Source organism: Lipotes vexillifer, unplaced genomic scaffold (genome assembly GCF_000442215.2).
Source record: "Lipotes vexillifer unplaced genomic scaffold, Lipotes_vexillifer_v1.1 scaffold785, whole genome shotgun sequence".
Taxonomy (NCBI): Eukaryota; Metazoa; Chordata; class Mammalia; order Artiodactyla; family Lipotidae; genus Lipotes; species Lipotes vexillifer.
The window spans coordinates 1,320,426-1,337,684 of NW_006791778.1; the positions used below are offsets into that span (position 1 = coordinate 1,320,426).

General features: G+C 38.8%; 1 protein-coding gene across 2 annotated transcripts; it reads right to left on the minus strand.

The window, feature by feature from the left end:
* Positions 1 to 13,430: 13,430 nt before the first annotated feature.
* On the minus strand, positions 13,431 to 13,679 carry LOC103069864 (DPH3 homolog). 2 transcript variants are annotated; one of them, XM_007464663.1, is made up of 2 exons: positions 13,571 to 13,679; positions 13,431 to 13,495 (listed from the first exon to the last, which is right to left on the minus strand). In XM_007464663.1, exons 1-2 carry the CDS (start codon positions 13,677 to 13,679, stop codon positions 13,431 to 13,433), a joined length of 174 nt encoding a protein of 57 aa, XP_007464725.1. The 2 variants fall into 2 exon arrangements, with proteins under 2 accessions (XP_007464725.1, XP_007464724.1); XM_007464662.1 differs by having other exon boundaries at positions 13,431 to 13,679.
* Between the last annotated feature and the right edge of the window lie 3,580 nt (positions 13,680 to 17,259).

Here is a 17,259-nt window from a genome sequence, read left to right on the forward strand (position 1 = left end):
GGGCGGCGGGCAGGCTGGCTGGCTGCTCAGCTCCGCTCGGGCGACGGCCGCTCCGCTCACTCCTTCGCTCAGTCCCTCCCGCTCCGCAGGGCCCAGCCAGGCGCGCGCCGCCGCTGACGTGCGCCGACGTCAGGGGGCCGGGGAAGAGGGGCGGGGGCGGGACCGGGCCTCGATTGGTCACCATGGCGACCGGAGCACCGCGGACGTCCGCGGGCGGGCGGGTGTGAGGGAGCGCAGATGGGCGGGGCCTGGACGGCGCGTTTCTTCCGGGCTCCGGCGCCCTGCATGCTCCTCTTTGCCTCGCCGCTGCCAGGGGCGGGATAGCAGCCCGGCCCGCCCAGATCCTCGGCCACCCAGCCGAAGGGCAAGAGCGAGCCCTGGTGGGCGGAGCGGAGGGCTGCAGAGACCTGGGTCTGGCTAGGGTCTCCTTACCCCGCCCCGGCGTTCCCCGCCCACCCGGGGACCTTCCCGCCAAAACCTCTCACCTATGACTACTGTGCGTCCTAAATTTGGAAAGGGCAAAAAACTGGCTGAGCAATGCATTGCTCACAGGCTCCTTTCTTTGTATCCTTTTTCATCTGTTTCTATATAAATCCCTCCAAATTTGATGTCTCTTAAGAATCATTCTGACAGCATCGCGGGCGCTTGTAGACTCACAGAATGTCAGCGTTGAAGAGACCTTGGAGATCACCTAATCCAGGGACTTGAAGCCTCAAATGGGCTTTGGAGACCGAACCCCCTAAAATGTGTGCAATTTTTTGCCTCTTTGAGCTTGCCTCTGGGGAGATGGGACTATATTTTTATCAGATTCTCAAACGTGTTGGTGACTGCGAAAAGGTTAAGAAATACTTATTTAATCCAATTTCTTTTCAGATGAGGAATCAACCCCCAGGGAATGCAGGGAATTGCCAAGGTCACACAGGTAATGCTAGAGTCAGGATTGCATATCACCACACCAGTCTTCCATATGGTGACCCAAGGAAACAGATACAGTGTTATTTTAATATTTTGAAACATGTGTCCTTAGACCTTGGTTTCTAAATGCCAGTCTCCAATAAAAGGAGCCAGACTCTGGAGAAATGGCTGATTCCGAGACAGAGGGAGGGAAAGTATAAAATGCCCTTGAAAATCTTGTCCCATAAAGCAAGATTTTCAAAGAATGATGAGGACGTGTCAAAAGGAAACATGAGGGCTTCCCTGGTGGCGCAGTGGTTGAGAGTCCGCCTGCCGATGCAGGGGACTCGGGTTCGTGCCCCGGTCTGGGAAGATCCCACATGTCGCGGAGCGGCTGGGCCCATGGGCCATGGCCGCTGAGCCTGCTCATCCGGAGCCTGTGCTCCGCAATGGGAGAGGCTACAACAGTGAGAGCCCCGCGTAACGCAAAAAAAAAAAAAAAAAGGAAACAGGAGCCAGTTTGGAGTTACCTCTACTTACCCATCTGGGACAATTTGAGCATCACGAATGAATAATGATGTAAATGGATTATAACAATGAATTAAAAAAAAAGAATCCATGGGTGCTTACTTGTTCTTACAATGTTAATTAAGTATGGGGGGGGGAGAAATGACAATTCTTGATAGTGGAATGTCAACTAATATACATACAAGAAATGATGAAATTAGGAAATCACCATTTTGCAACCATTATAGTAGTAATTGACTCAGAATTATCAATAGATGTTAAAAATCATTGGGTGAAATTTTGCTGGGGAAAAGGATGTTTACACAATCTCAAAGTATCCTCAAATTTCTTATTCATTACAAAGGGATAAAAACAGTACTTTCACAGTGGAGAAATCTCACAGACACCACCATAACTAAATGGTCAAAGTTAATGTCACCAATTATGGGACAAAATGACATGATGTACCTCCTGTTATAAGGTACTGAGAAGTATACAGTATCTCTTTTGTAGTATTCCTGTCAAAAATACATCTTCTGAATCTAATCACAAAGAAACAATCAGAAAAAAATGCAACTTGAGAAACATTCTATCCAACCATTGGTCTGGATCAGTGTCCTGAAAGACTGTGGAACTGTTCTAGATTTAAGAGATTAAAGAGACATGCCACCAAAGGCAATATGTGACGCTGGATTGGGAGAAAAGTGCTAGAAAGGAATATTTTCTATTAAATTTGCCTATGGATTGCATATTGGATAATTTGCCTATGGATTGCATATTGGATAACATTATCTATTTATATAAATTTATTTATTTTTGGCTGCGTTGAGTCTTCATTGCTGCTCGTGGGCTTTCTTTAGTTGCAGTGAGCGGGGGGTGAGGGGGCTACTCTTCCTTGTGATGCTCAGGCTTCTCATAGTGGTGGCTTCTCTTGTTGCGGAGCACGGGCTCTAGGTGCACAGGCTTCAGTAGTTGTGGCTTGCAGGTTCTAGAACGCAGGCTCAGTAGTTGTGGCGCACAGGCTTAGTTGCTCCACCACATGTGGGATCTTCCTGGACCAAGGCTCGAACTGGTGTCCCCTAAATTGGCAGATGGATTCTTAACCACTGTGCCACCAAGGAAGTCCCAATAGTATTATTTAAATGTTAAGCTTTTTGAATTTTATGCCTCTGTTGTTATGAAAAAGAGTACCCTTATTAAGAGATACACACTGAAGTATTTAGGGATAAAAGTTTTGATATATGGGACCTGCTCTCAAATAGTTTAGGAAAGATAGATAAGGCAAATGTGGCAAAATGTTAAATTGATAAATCTAGGTAAAGGGTGTATGGTAATTCATTGTATTGTTCTTGCAATGCTTCTGTAGTTTAAAATTTTTAAATTAAAATTAATATATATTTGTATACATTTTATTTCATTAATTTTATGTTATTATTTTAATTTATTTTATATTCTTTGTGTAGGATCCTCTGGCTCTTGGGACCTCCACCTGCTCACTGTGCTTCTGCCCTTCACTCTTCTTTTTTATTATTTTATTTTAATTTATTTTTGGCTGTGTTGGGTCTTCGTTTCTGTGCGAGGGCTCTCTCTAGTTGCGGTGAGCGGGGGCCACTCTTCATCACGGCACGCGGGCCTCTCACTATCGCGGCCTCTCTTGCTGCGAAGCACAGGCTCCAGACGCGCAGGCTCAGTAGTTGTGGCTCACGGGCCTAGTTGCTCCGCGGCATGTAGGATCTTCCCAGACCAGGGCTTGAACCTGTGTCCTCTGCATTAGGCAGGCAGATTCTCAACCACTACGCCACCAGGGAAGCCTCTGCTCTTCACTCTTCCTAAGCAATACCTTATTCTACTGTGAGTTATGTTGTTTGTAAAAGTGAGAAGGAAATTGGGGCCGGGGTTGAGGAGAGGTGGTTATAAGACTGATGATCGCTGGCAGTAGTATATGAGGATTCATCTAAGTAGACCAGGAGCCCACATATGTACCCCAGTCAAAAATAGTTCCTGTATACCCTTTTTCCAATTAGATTAATGTGTTTTAATTGCTCTGTGAATGTGTTCCTTTAGGAATCTGATGAAAAGCTACTTCTTAAGAACCAAAAAATACACATAGAGACCCACTAGAGCTAACAATCTCCTTCTTTTGAACAGAAATTAAGTATGTCTTTTGGGCAGAAATTAAGATTCATTTCTATCTGATTATTTTAATCAGATAATCAGGCCAACTACCTCCTTGTGCAATCTGGGCATAAGACTTGATTTGGGGCCAGAAAGAAGAGAAAGGATTGGCAGGGAATACCAAAAGGTTTCTGGCAAACCAGAGTTCAGTGTGAGAGTGCCGAGTATCTAGAAGTTAGAGAAAGAGAGGCCAGAGGTGGGGGAGAGGTAGGAGGGGCTGGGCCAAAAAATAAATCTTGACCACCTGAAAATGCAGCGGAGGGGCCACTGAAAATTACTGGTAGGTTGTCTATGTAACCCTGAAGAAGTGCATGTGGACTGTTAGAATATTGCAACCTTGGAATACGTGATTCAGCTCTGTTTCCTAATAGGTCCCAAAGATCTTCTCCCTCTCCAGTTTCAACCCTGTATGTCTCTCATGTGCTTTTCTTCCATTAATTGATAATTGTATACAGGTTAGCAATTATTAATATTATCCAAGTTTTGCTTTCCTCTTGCCTTTTTCCCTCTTTATTTTTTCTCTTCTTTCCTCTTTCTCTCTCCCTACTCCACCCTCCCCCCCACCCCCACTCACACACACCACCACCACCCTGCCCCTTGGGAAAAAAAATAAGGAAAATGGGAGAAAAGGGAAAATAAGAGAGGCTTCATACAATTCCCACCTTTTTCATCTCCAGTTTTTGTATCGGTGAGGTAGAGTGCTCTAGTCATCAAATTTCCTGTTTGCTTGGCCTTTAAAATGCAACATTCCCAGCTAAGGCTGTGAGTCCACTATATTTGCCATTGAGTTGCTAAAAAAAAATGTTAAGATTACACTTTAAAAAGCAAAAATATGTACTCATAGAAAGAATTAAGAAAATGGTGAAAATCTGAGATAAGAATTAATTCTATAACATACTTAGAATAAAATGGACTTAGAATAAAAATGTGGAATGGGAGAGGAGTTAGCAAAGAGGTAATGAAAGAATAATTTGAAATATGAGGAAAGAAAACTTCATGGCTCATAGTGTTGTACATATTTTGCTGAAGCAGATCCCATGAACTTGAAAAACAAAATAGGTATCGTATGTTTCCTTGATCATGAACAACATCTGCATTTTTACTGTTTTACCATTTCAGGACTGAAGAAAAGTCAATACACTGGTAGGGTCAGGCCTGAATTTAGAGGTAGTTCAAATCGAAAATTGGTGAAGGCTTTATTAAATGACTTTGCTTAGAAAAGAATAGATTACAAAGCTAGAATGAATACTTTGTTTTTTATATTACAGAAGGCAGAAAATACATCAGAAAAATCCAAATCACTGACCTGTGCCCATTACAAGTACTTGTTATTATTATAAAATACAGGTATTCCTGAAATATGCATAAATCTGTCAGGTTAATGAACATGTGGGTGCCACTATATTTAAGGTACCATTATGGAAATAAACTAGAGGACTGACATTATTTAAGGAAAGCTTTCTTTGGCTCTTTTAAGGGATGGGTAACCATGCCCTGGTTTTAATTTTTTAAGTGTGGTTTTAGCTGTGATGGAGCTTCTCTAAATGAAAAAATGTATGGTTCTCTCTAAACTTTTGAAATAATTTCAAAAATTTTGTGTCTCCTCCCAGATGACAGATTTCCTTAGGATCTTAAATTTTAAAGGGATCTTAGAATCATATGAGTTCATCTTCCCATCTGATACAGAAATCCCTAGACAATTGACAGATGGCATCAAGCCTTGGTTTACTGTTTCATACTTCATGCTTCACTACATGTCTCACATGTAATCTATGTGGGACAGTTCATATCAGTAGAAAATATTCTTTCTTCAGTTCTCCAAGCAAAACATTCCTAAATTCACTAGCTACTTGACTATGTTTCTAGCCCACTACTCTTTCTTCTTGTGCTTCACTGGACTCTGGTTTGTCAAAGTCTCTCTTAAAGTATCATTCCCAAAACTGAATGCAGTAACCCAGATGCAGTCTAAGCAGTATCGAATACTGGCCATTGACTAGTCCCTCCTTTGATCCAGACACTCTGCTGGAACGAGTGCAGCCAAAGATTGTGCTAGTTTTCTTTTTTAGCAGCCACAGCCTACAGTTAAGATTAAAGCCAGCTTAAACCTCTGGGTCTTTCAAAATAACAATTATTGTTACCATTTTCTTGGGCAATTGCTTTTTTAAAAATGTAAATGTAAATTCTGATAGTTAAAATGTCATCTTGTTGATTTTGCTTACTGTTCCAGATAATAAAATTGTTTTGATTCTTCACTCTGCCATCTATCATGTTACCTAATCTTAGTTCTCTGAGTCATTTGCAAATTCTACCATCATTTTCTATGTCATTATTGCAGTCATTATTCTTTGTATCACCACTCCTAGTACAAGTGTGTGGTTCATAGTAGGTTCACAACTGGATTGGTAAACTAGTGAATAGGGCAAAGCCTGGGCCGGACTTTTAGAGCTTGTCACTAGACATCTTCTAATTTGACTTCCAACAATTTATGCATCAACACTCACTTGATTTGAATTTTCATATAACCATGAGTTCCAGGAAGATCCTATGTCTAGTACTGCTGTGGTAAGATTTTAAAGAGGGTCCTCAACATTCTAATACCAGTGTTTCCATATATAAACTACCCCACTCTCAGTTACTTTCCCTTTAATTCATTCTTTTCTATTATTGCAGTATTTTACTAATCTTCCTTAACCCCACTAAGTTGTGCACTTCTTTGAGGGTAAGGATCATATCTTAAGTCAATTTTTAAATTCCTTTAACTTTTCAGCAGAATTCAACAAATGCCGTTTAGTTTGACATTTATTGCATTTATGTGCTATGCACCATGGTAGACACTGGGGATGCAAACATGAATAAGGTGCAGTCCCTCTCCTTGAGAATTTATGGTTTAGAATGGGAGCTCTGAAATCTGATAGCTGAGGTATGACTTGTAGGTCTTCTACTTACTAGCTGGTGACCTTGGGAAAGTTGCTTAGCCTTTTTCTTCCTCAATTTCTCATCTGTTAAACAGTCCACCTGCCTCAAAGGATTACTATGAGGAGGGTGGATATATAAACAAATACTTAAAGAGGTGAGAGTTAAGAGATTTGCACAGGGAGCTCAGAGGAGAGTTGATTAATTAAGTTTAAGGGTTCGCAGGAGAGGCTTCTAAAAGATGAAACTTGAGTAGAGTTGTAAATCCTACAGAGTTAGCCAGCTGAAAAAAGATCGGACGAGCATTTGAAGACAAAAGAGCATGAGCAATGGTCCCGAAGGTATGAAGAGACAAGATGTGCTTAGGTACCTACCATCAGTTGTGAATGTCGAGACTCAGTGATGAGAGTGTCCACAGATAGAGCGGGAAGATACGTGGGACCAGGTCATGGAGGGCTCCTTCTTCCCCCTCTAGCCAGACTGCTGCAGAGTTGCAGCTGGGCAGGAAACTGCTGGAGCGATGGATTCCAACTGTGGCAGCGATGAGATGTAAGGATTGGGAGAGGGATGCTGAAGATGCTACCAGGTTTTTAACAGGCGTGAACAGATGCAATCAGTTACTGAGAGCTTACCATGTGCCATTCACTCTGCTGGGCACTAAGGTGGGTGAAATAAGGACCTAGTCCTCAAAGAGCATATAATCAATTTCATTCAGACATTCAGTCCTTATTTCTCTGATACATATAAAGATACTCTGAAAGCCTGTTAAATGATTGTAGAAATCAATATATATTATGTCTGTCTACTGAAGCAAAATGAGTTGTGCTAGGAATCAGATATTCTTCCCTGCCATTTACAAGTTCTGGATACATAATTCTGGAGCTTGGCGAGGAGATCTAGGCTGAAAATTTAGAGACTTGAGGGTACTGATAGTTGAAGTCAAGGACGTGGATGGAATCATGCAATGGGAATATCAAGATTGAAGGAAAAGGTTTTGCAGCTACTTATTGCCTTCTGCTAGTCTAGTCTAGGAGCCTATTACTTACAGCTCAGGGAGATAAGCCCACAGGTTCATGGGGGCCAGGTTTTGAGTTTTTGCCATCTTGACTCATCTCTTAAGGAAATAAACCTTACAAGTAAGTAAAGAGTCATTCTTTTCTAATCTTCAGTCTTGGAAAGTGTGTTATATTATGAAAACTGGCACTATATTAGCCTCTAACTTACTAGTTCTGTTTGAACCTGTTCTTTTTGGTTTCATAGGTATATTTTGGGAGCTGTGAATATGTAAGTTTCAGTTTTTTAAATATAATCATATCCAATTTTGGTGTCTATTAATTTTAACCTAACCTTAGTAGATACTTTTAGATTAAGTGTTGGTTGAATTTAAATTTCTTATATTTGTAACTACAAAAGTTATTTTAAAATTTGCATTTATTTTTGGTCTTCAAGACTGAGGAATATATTCATTTGCTTAGTTCCTGGTCTAAAGATAATAAAATACAAAAACAAGCCAATTAAAAACTCCCCCCCCTACCTCCCCCTCAAAAAGAGCTAAGGAGAAGACAGAATCCTACAGCATTTGTTTAGCACTCACAGGAGTGGGCAAATAGGGAGAAGTATGCCTCCCTGCCAAGGAGGAAAGGCCAGAGAAGTAAAAGGAGAATGGATCAAGATGGGAAAATATTTTTTAAAAGTCTAAGGAAAAGAGAGTTTAAAGGAGGAGAATTTCAAGAAGAAGGGAGTACTTTCAATCCCTGAAAAGACGTCAAGCAAGATAAAGATGAATTCATTGGATTTAGTCATGAAGAGATAATTGATGATCTTTGCAGAGGATTTCAGAGTACTGAGGGCGGAAGCCAAACTGGTGTGAGTGGGAAGAGGTGAAGAAGAGTGAATGTAGACTCTGTTCTTTCAAGAAATTTATCTGTGGAGGAACGAAGATAGAAGAGGATGCAGAGTCAAGAGAAGTTTGGTGTTTTGTTTTATTTTTAAATGGTAGACGTTGAGCATTTTTGGAAAGAGTAAGAAGAGAGAAAGATTGAAATAAAGGTGATTAGAGATCATCTATGGAAGGCAATGAAATCTTGAATGCAAGAGTCAGGAGGTGAGATGCCTCCTTTACTCTGATGTGGGTGGGGGAAGGAAGCAAGGGCAATTTTGACTGCAGGTAAGTAGGTAGTTTGCAGTCCAGGAAGTTTACTCTTGGCATCGGTTTCCTCTGTGAAGTAAGAAGCAGATTATCCGCAGTGTTAGAGTGGGGCATTGGAGCATATAGATGAGTTGCAAACGTTTGAAAAAGCTGCTATGAGAATGGGAGAGGAAATTGATTAGAACACATAGAAAACTTCCTGAGCAATAAGAATCTCCAGCTGAAGCGAGAAAAACATGAATTGGTAGAAATACCAATCCACATGGTCATGGGACTTTTTGTAACCACGTTTGGTCACCTGGGTGTCAGATTGATACAGGGCTTAAGCTTGCTGAGTGGATCCTACAGAATGTCAAGGAAGTTGAGGGTTTGGCAAGAAAAAACACTGAAAACAAGTATCATGTAGTCTGGATAGAGAAAAAAGTGAAGATAAGAAAAGGAAGGGAGACTGATGGGCAAATGGAGGGCTCAAGAGTCTAGAGCATAAATGAGATGAGAGTAAGGACATGAAATTTCTTGAGAAGGAGTTATGTCTATGCTAGTATATTTGAATGAGATATTATTTTAGGTGATCCTAATATCCAGGGGATATCCTCAAGAATGGATGATTAAAGTGAAGAGGAATGGTCTACCTCTTTCCCCACTGTATTCCCAGTTACTTAACACAATGTCTGGAACACAGTAAGTTTTCAGTATATATGTGTTCAAAAAAATGAATAAAAATTCTTTATCTTCTACTTCGCAGTATATTATACCAATTCTCCTCTTATTCACATATTTCATTAGTTAACTATAATTATGATAAATTCTCTAAAGGAAAACTACTGCTTGCTATGAGTTTGTGTAACATGGGATCCTGATTCAGTCTGGGGGGTTGGGGTCAAGAAGTTTTCCTAAGGAAGTGACATTTAAGGTGAGAGCTGAAGAATCAGTAGGAGTAAGCCAGGGGATGACAGGTGGGGAGAGACTTACCAGTGTAAGTAAAAGATTTCTGAATATCTTGAGGTGGGAAGAAGCTGAAAACATTCCAACTGAATAGAAGAATAGAGATAGAGGCATGGGGCTGAAAGGGTAGGTTAGGACCATATTACATAAGGTCCTATAAATCATGAAGTGCATTTTGATCCATTAGACTTAAAATGGGAAAAGTTGACATGCTATTGTTGTTAGCTTATAAGCATTAATAAGAATTATAATGTTATATGGATGTGTGATTATACGCAGTGAAATTTGAAAGCTGAAAGATTATATTGGTCTAAAAAGTCTCCTCCAGCAGCCTACTCCTTCCTTCTACACAACCTTATTCCTTTGGATTAAACAAAGTAAATGAATAGCCTTCCAAAAACCACTATCGAAATGCACTTTTGTTACCTGGAGAGAAAGTCTCTAGGCCTCCTTCTACTCTGCTACTCTCATGTTTTTCCATTAGCTTCATGATTGGGTTAATTCAGTGTTTGCATAGGGAAAAGATAAGCATCATTAATGGAATATGAAGACTATTAGGAATAGCAGAGACCTTTGGCTGCTGATGGGAAAGGGAGGCTCAGGTAGGCAAGCATTGTAATGGAGATTTTGAATATTGGGCTGTCCCATTGCACCTAAAGTTCCAGAATATACTTGTTTCACAATTTTGTCTAATAAAAACCTATGTAAAATCTCCAATTTTGCCAAGGTAGAGAATTACCACAGGCTGGCTGTTGACCCCAAGATCCAATCTCAGAGGAACTGTAGGAAATACTGGGGAAAAACTCCAGAGAAATCCCCAGGGACAAGGAAGCCTGTTTTGAACTGGTGTGTGTGTGTGTGTGTGTGTGTGTGTGTGTGTGTGTGTGTGTGTGTACACATCTGAAGCCTAGGGCAGGAGAGTTGTGTGGAAATTAGTGATAGAGGCTCAGACTGCTGGTCTAAGTGTCCTCAAGAATAACCAATCAGGGCAGAACAGAAGCTAGAGTGTAGAAAACTGGTGGGGATTGATGGACCTTGAATGTTTATTCACACCTCCCTCTACCCCCAACTCCCTCTAGCACCTAGGAGTACTTCCTTTTAAGGCTGCTTCTCCTTGAGTGGTGGAGGGTGGGATGGGTTCTAAAAGTAGTGCCTTGATCTTAAGAGTTATTTGGTGGCATGATACACAGCCTGAGCAATTAATTATGTAGTCTGGTGATTGGAGTTCTCCACCCTAATATTATCCCTTCCCCTCTCCTTGATCTCACTGGATGTTGACACAGACTGGGATATGCCCTTTGGTCTTTTCCCGTACCAAATGCTAAGACAGAACAGCTGATAGCATCAGAGAACTATATGCTCAAAGGCCAAAGTAATGAGATATCTCAGGAGAAAAACTACTTGAAAAGAAAGCAACAACCTGCATTACAGATGCCACCAGAAGCAAATATGTTAAATCCAATGGTTAACAAATATAAAATAAGCATAATAAATAACTGATAAGGAAATCATAAAAGTCAAGAGGAAATACTAGGCATGAAAATTATGTTCATAATAGTAGAAAGAACAGAGATGGATGCTAGAATAGATGTAGCTGAAAAACAAATTAGTGAGCTGGAAGATCAGATTAAAGAGCTCTCCTGGAAGGAAGAAAGGAAGAATAAAGAAAAAGAATATATGAAATAAGGCTTCCCTGGTGGCGCAGTGGTTGAGAGTCCACCTGCCGATGCAGGGGACAAGGGTTCGTGCCCCAGTCCGGAAAGATCCCACATGCCGCAGAGCAGCTGGGCCCGTGAGCCATGGCCGCTGAGCCTACGCATCCAGAGCCTGTGCTCCGCAACGGGAAAGGCCACAACAGTGAGAGGCCCGTGTCACCCCCCCCAAAAATGAATATATGAAATAAAAGTTAAGAGATAAAGAAGATTGAATTGGAATGTGAACTTCAACTCACAGAAAACAGGACTGTCAGGAGAAGAGGAAAATAAAAAGGAAGAAGAGGAAATACTTGAAGAAATGGAAATAAATTTTCTAGAATTAAAGAAAGATGAATGATGATGTATTTATGCAGTTCCAAACAAGAGCAATAAGAAGAAACTAACCCTGGCAATATTATAATGAAATGGAAATTTTACAGGCAAAAATAAAATTCTAAAATTTTCTAGAGAGATAGAGCAGATCAATCACCAAGGAATAAGAATCACCAGGATATCAGACTTTTCATGAGCAAAAAGAAGATAATGGTAATATTTTTTAAAATATTGAAAAGACAAAAGAACATTGAGCTTAAATTAATATCCAGCCAAATTGTCATTTAAATGTGAGGGTATAATAAAAATATTTTCAGGCACATAAGGCCTCAAAAGGTTTGTCACACAAAGACCCATATTGAAAAGAGTATTGGAAAAGGTCCTCAAATAAGAAAAGAAGCAAATCCAGGAGATGTTACTAGAGGTGTATGACATAAAGATAATTAAATACTTGGATAAAGTTTGGTGTTATCTTTCAAAAACTACCAAAGACCAAAGAAAAGAAAATGAGAAATTATGTCTACCATAACCTAGACTTAAGTTCTACACAATATCAAAAGGTGGTGTCTTTAAGTTAGACACTTTTTTAAGATAGAAAAAAAAAATAGAATAAATTTAAAGAAAGTAGAAGGAAGGAGATGAGTAAAATAATAGCAAAATTAATGAAATGGAAATAAAAATAACAATATAGAAGATCAACAGAGACAAAAGTTGATTCTTTGAAAAAACTAATAAAATAGGCAAGCCTGTGGCAAGAGTGATCAAGGAAAAAAAAGAAAAGTAATTTAAAAACTAGTATTTTCTTATCATCTTTTATTCTCAACTTTAAAACCTCAGGAGTCTGGAGCATGAGTGAGATGAGAGCAAAATATGTCAATGTTATTATTTGTAATATCATCTCCACACTATAGAAATGCATTTGAAGAAAATGAAATGGACAACTTCCTAGAAAAATATAATCTGCCAAATGAATTAAGAAGAAATAGAAGGCCTTAATAGTGCCATAACTTTAAGGAATTAAAGCAATTTAAAAAAATCATCTCACAAATAAAACTTTAGGCCAAGTGGTTTCGCAGGCAATTCTACTAAATTTTCAAGGAACATACCATATTAAACTTAGTACAAACTGTAATAAAGACTAGAAAAGGAGGGAATACTCCCAACTCATTTATGAGGCCATATAATCTTTTTTTTTAACCAACTAAAAAATAAAATCTCTCTCTCTCTCTTTTTTTTTTTTTTTTTTTTTTTTTGCGGTACGCAGGCCTCTCACTGTTGTGGCCTCTCCCGTTGCGGAGCACAGGCTCCGGACGCGCAGGCTCAGTGACCATGGCTCACGGGCCTAGTCGCTCCGCGGCATGTGGGATCTTCCCGGACCGGGGCACGAACCCATGTCCCCTGTATCGGCAGGCGGACTCTCAACTACTGTGCCACCAGGGAAGCCCTAAAATCTCTTTTTAAATTAAAGAATCCTAATGACTTTGAGGTAGATGAAGCTGTTATCAGATAATGAAGAAATTAGGTGTAAGATATAAAAATAACAAAACTGAGAGAAAGAAAGTGCTGATTTGAAATTATCTTCTTTAAGTTTGGATGGAAAATTAAGCACATGTCCAATTCAAAGTTCTGGGCATAAAATCCAGGTATGTCATGTGGTGGACTTGCTTCTTCAACTTGGCAGCCAATGGAAAGAATCCACACTCTATGGACCAGCAAACTAAAAAATGACTGTCACCATGAAGAAGTCAGTGACTTTGCATTTGAGTTTTCCAGCTTGGGTCATTCCCCAAAGTTCAGGCTTTGGAGTCCTAAAGTCTTCTTCAACATTTAACTAGTTCTTCGTTGGTGGAAGGGACTGGGACTGTCTCTCCACATGTAAACTGATTTTTGTCATAAGTCACTTTTATAATGAGAGAGCAGCTAGGGCACATTACCACGTCTTCCTTATTCTCCAAATCTTCCTTGGTGATGCAGAAGTTATTCCCACGTGGGCAGGGGTACAAGTACATCTCCGAGTCCTCGTCATGTTGGAAGTCCTCAGTCTCCACCTCGTCGTGAAACATCGCCATCATTACTGGGGCCAGCAGAGGTCTGTCACCTCCGCTGTCCAACCCAGGCCAGGGCATGTCCAACTTGTCCATATAATCTTGATCTTCAAAAGAAAAGGATAATATGAGAAAAGAAAATTACAGATAATTTCCTGAGGATTTTAAGTGTAGAAATCCTAAATAAAATATTTGCAAACTAAGTCCAACAGAGTATAAAAGTAAAATATACCATGTAGGGTTTTCCCAAGAATACAAATAGATTATAGAAAATCCATAAATGTAGTTCACAACATTAACAGCTTTAAGGACAAAAATAACATGATTATCTTAAAAGGTTTTGAGAAATATTTCATAGAAATCGAGCATAAATTCATGATAAAAATTCTTAGCAAATCAAGAATTTGCTTAACCTAATGAAGGACAATTATGTTATGGCAAACATTATACTTAATGGGGAAACAGTAGTAGCATTCCATTTAACATCAGGAATGATTAAGGGTGCCCAGTATCATCATTTCTATTCAACCTTGTATTGACAGTTTTAGCTAGTGCAATAAGGCAAGAAAAAGAAAGTAGAGACATAAGAATTGGAAAAGAAGAAATAGAATTGCCAATTATTTGCTGATGACATGTTAGCCTCATAGAAAATCAAAGACACCTGGGGCAAAGTATTATATTATTAGAAATAATAGGAGAATTTAGCAAAGTCAGTTCATTTCTATACACCAGTAACAAATAACCATAAAATGTAATTTAAAAGAAGATATCACTTATGGTATATTAAAAAAATCAGATATATAGGAATAAAAATTTTTAAAAAGATGTGCAGGACCTCCTTGGAGAAAATTTAAAACTATTGAGATTCATTAAAGAAGTCCTAAATAAATAAAGAGAAATACTATGATACATATTTCTTATTTCTTAAATGGAAAAAAAACTTTAATATTATAAATATTTCAATTCTCCTCATATTGGCTCATAGACTTAATGCAATTCCAACAAAAATTTCAGTAGGATTTTAATGGAATGTGATAGTTTATTCTAAAATTTATGTGAGGACTTCCCTGGTGGCACAGAGGTTAAGAATCTGCCTGCCATTGCAGGGGACACGGGTTCAAGCCCTGGTCCAGGAAGATCCCACATGCCATGGAGCAACTAAACCTCTGCGCCACAACTACTGAGCCCACGTGCCACAACTACTGAAGCCTGAGCGCCTACAGCCTGTGCTCGGCAACAAGAGAAGCCATCACAATGAAAAGCCCGTGCAGCACAACGAAGAGTAGGCCCCGCTAGCCACAACTAGAGAAAGCCCATGCACAGCAAAGATGACCCAATGCAGCCAAAAATAAATAAATAATTAATTAATTAAAAAAACAACTATGTGAAAGAATAAAGGACCAAGAATTCAAACATTTCTATAGAGGAGTAGGGAGGGGAGATTTGCTTTATTAGCCGACAGGGTTTATTTTGAAGCTGTAGTATATATAGTATGATATTTGTTCAGAAATAGAAAAATAAACTTTTGGGCAGGTAGAAAACTCAGAAGCAGACCCATGTATATATGGAATTTTGGTATACGACAGATGTGACCTGGCAGATCAATGGAGAATGGAGGGACTATTCAATAAATGTATTTGTAAAAACTGGTGATCTATAATGGAAAAAATGATATTGATTCCTTCCTTAAGTTGTTTGTAAAAATGAACTCCAGATAAATTAAGGACTTAAATGTTAAAAGTAAAATTTTGTAAATTTTATTAGAAAATATAGGTAAATACATTTCTGACTTTGAGGTAGGGAAGAATTTATTAATGACACATAAAAAACCCTCTAACCATAAAAGAGAAATCTGATGACATTAAAATTAAGATCTGAACACCAAAAGATATCTTATGAAAAGAAAAGAGAGAAGGTACCAACTGGAAGAGGATATTTGCAACCCAACTAACCAACAAAGGATTACTAGCAAGAATATATAGAGGTTTCCGCAAATTAATAAGGAAATAGCAAACAATCCAATAGACAATGGGCAAGAAATACAAACAGGAATTTCACAGAAGAGAAAGCACAGATGATCAATAAAATCATTATGAGAAGGTCAACTTCATTATTTATTGGGGAAGGCATATTAAAACCACAACGAGATACCAACTTATACCCATTCAATGGTCAAAAATTAAGAAGTGGACAATGCCACACATTGGAGAGAATGTGAATTAACTGGGTATGACCACTTTGCAAAGTTTGTTGTTATCTGATGTTGAACATTTCCATATTAACTCAGCAATTCTACTTTTAGGTATATACTCAAGAAAAACTCTATGTACAATAGGATACATAAACAAGAATGTTCCCAGCAGCACTTATTGCACTCTTAGCAAGATAAATACCTGAAACAACCCAAATACTTATCAATAGAAAACAGATAAATAAATTGTGGTAATTTCACACAATGGCATATTATATAGCAAAATAAATAGCTAGAAGCAAAAATATGAATAATCTGAGCAATAAGATTTTTTTAAAAAGGAAATTCCCTCATATTTTATAGAGCCTGAAGGTCTTTTATAATGTTGAAAACAAAGAAAATTGAACAATAGAATTATTAGGAATACAAATGTGATAAAGCTATAATTTCAAAAACAAGTTATAATAATAACTGCAAGATTCAAGGAAGGGGAAGTAGAGGAATAGACTGGGGAGAAGCCCATAGGTGGGTGTAAATGATTGTTAATGTTCTAATTCTTGTATTGGGTGGTTGGTTCACATGTATTTAAATTATTAATAATAATAAGAAAATTCATATATAAGTACATAGTTTATATAAATAAAAACAAAAGAGGACCGTGCTTAGACCAGTGATGAGGGTGTGTTACAAATCAAAGATAATCTAATTCTGTGCTCTTGAGTGGAAAACCAAGAACAATATCAACAGCCGCACATGTTTTGCTTTTATTATTAGTTACCATTAATCCACCCAACAATCCTATTTTTGGTTACTACTATGATTTTTTTTTTTTTTTAAGGCTAAACCACAAAAAGAATTTATTTAAGTGTCCTGAGAGGACAGGAAGGTGGGAGCTGGGAGAGCTGAGACCAGGATGTCTGATACTTGCTTCCCATATCCTGTAGAAAAAGTTTTCTATTCCAAGACCTAGTCCTTCACATTTTTTTGTTTTCCATTAGTGTTCTGTTTGCTCATCTGTATGTATAGCATTTCAATGTACATTTACATACAACTTAATGTAAAAATGCCTTTTACTACAATAACCATTGTGTCAAACCACAGACTAAAAATTTAATGTGCTGTAATATTAGCATGTCAGTGCCTAGTCCACCTTTAACTGCTGGCTCAATCAGTAAATATTGGATGGCCATTTCTTTAATCATTTGAATTTTCATGAAATACATATCCAGTTATTCTTCCCCTCCTTCACCTGACTCGCTCTTAAACTGCCTTTCTTCCTTTTACTCCATCTCATATTCTGCAGTGAAGACGTTTCAGTACCTACTCTTCTGAGAGATTGGCTCAAAGAGACACAGATGTAGAGAACAAACACCAAGGGGGGAAAGGGGGTGGTGGGATGAACTGGGAGATTGG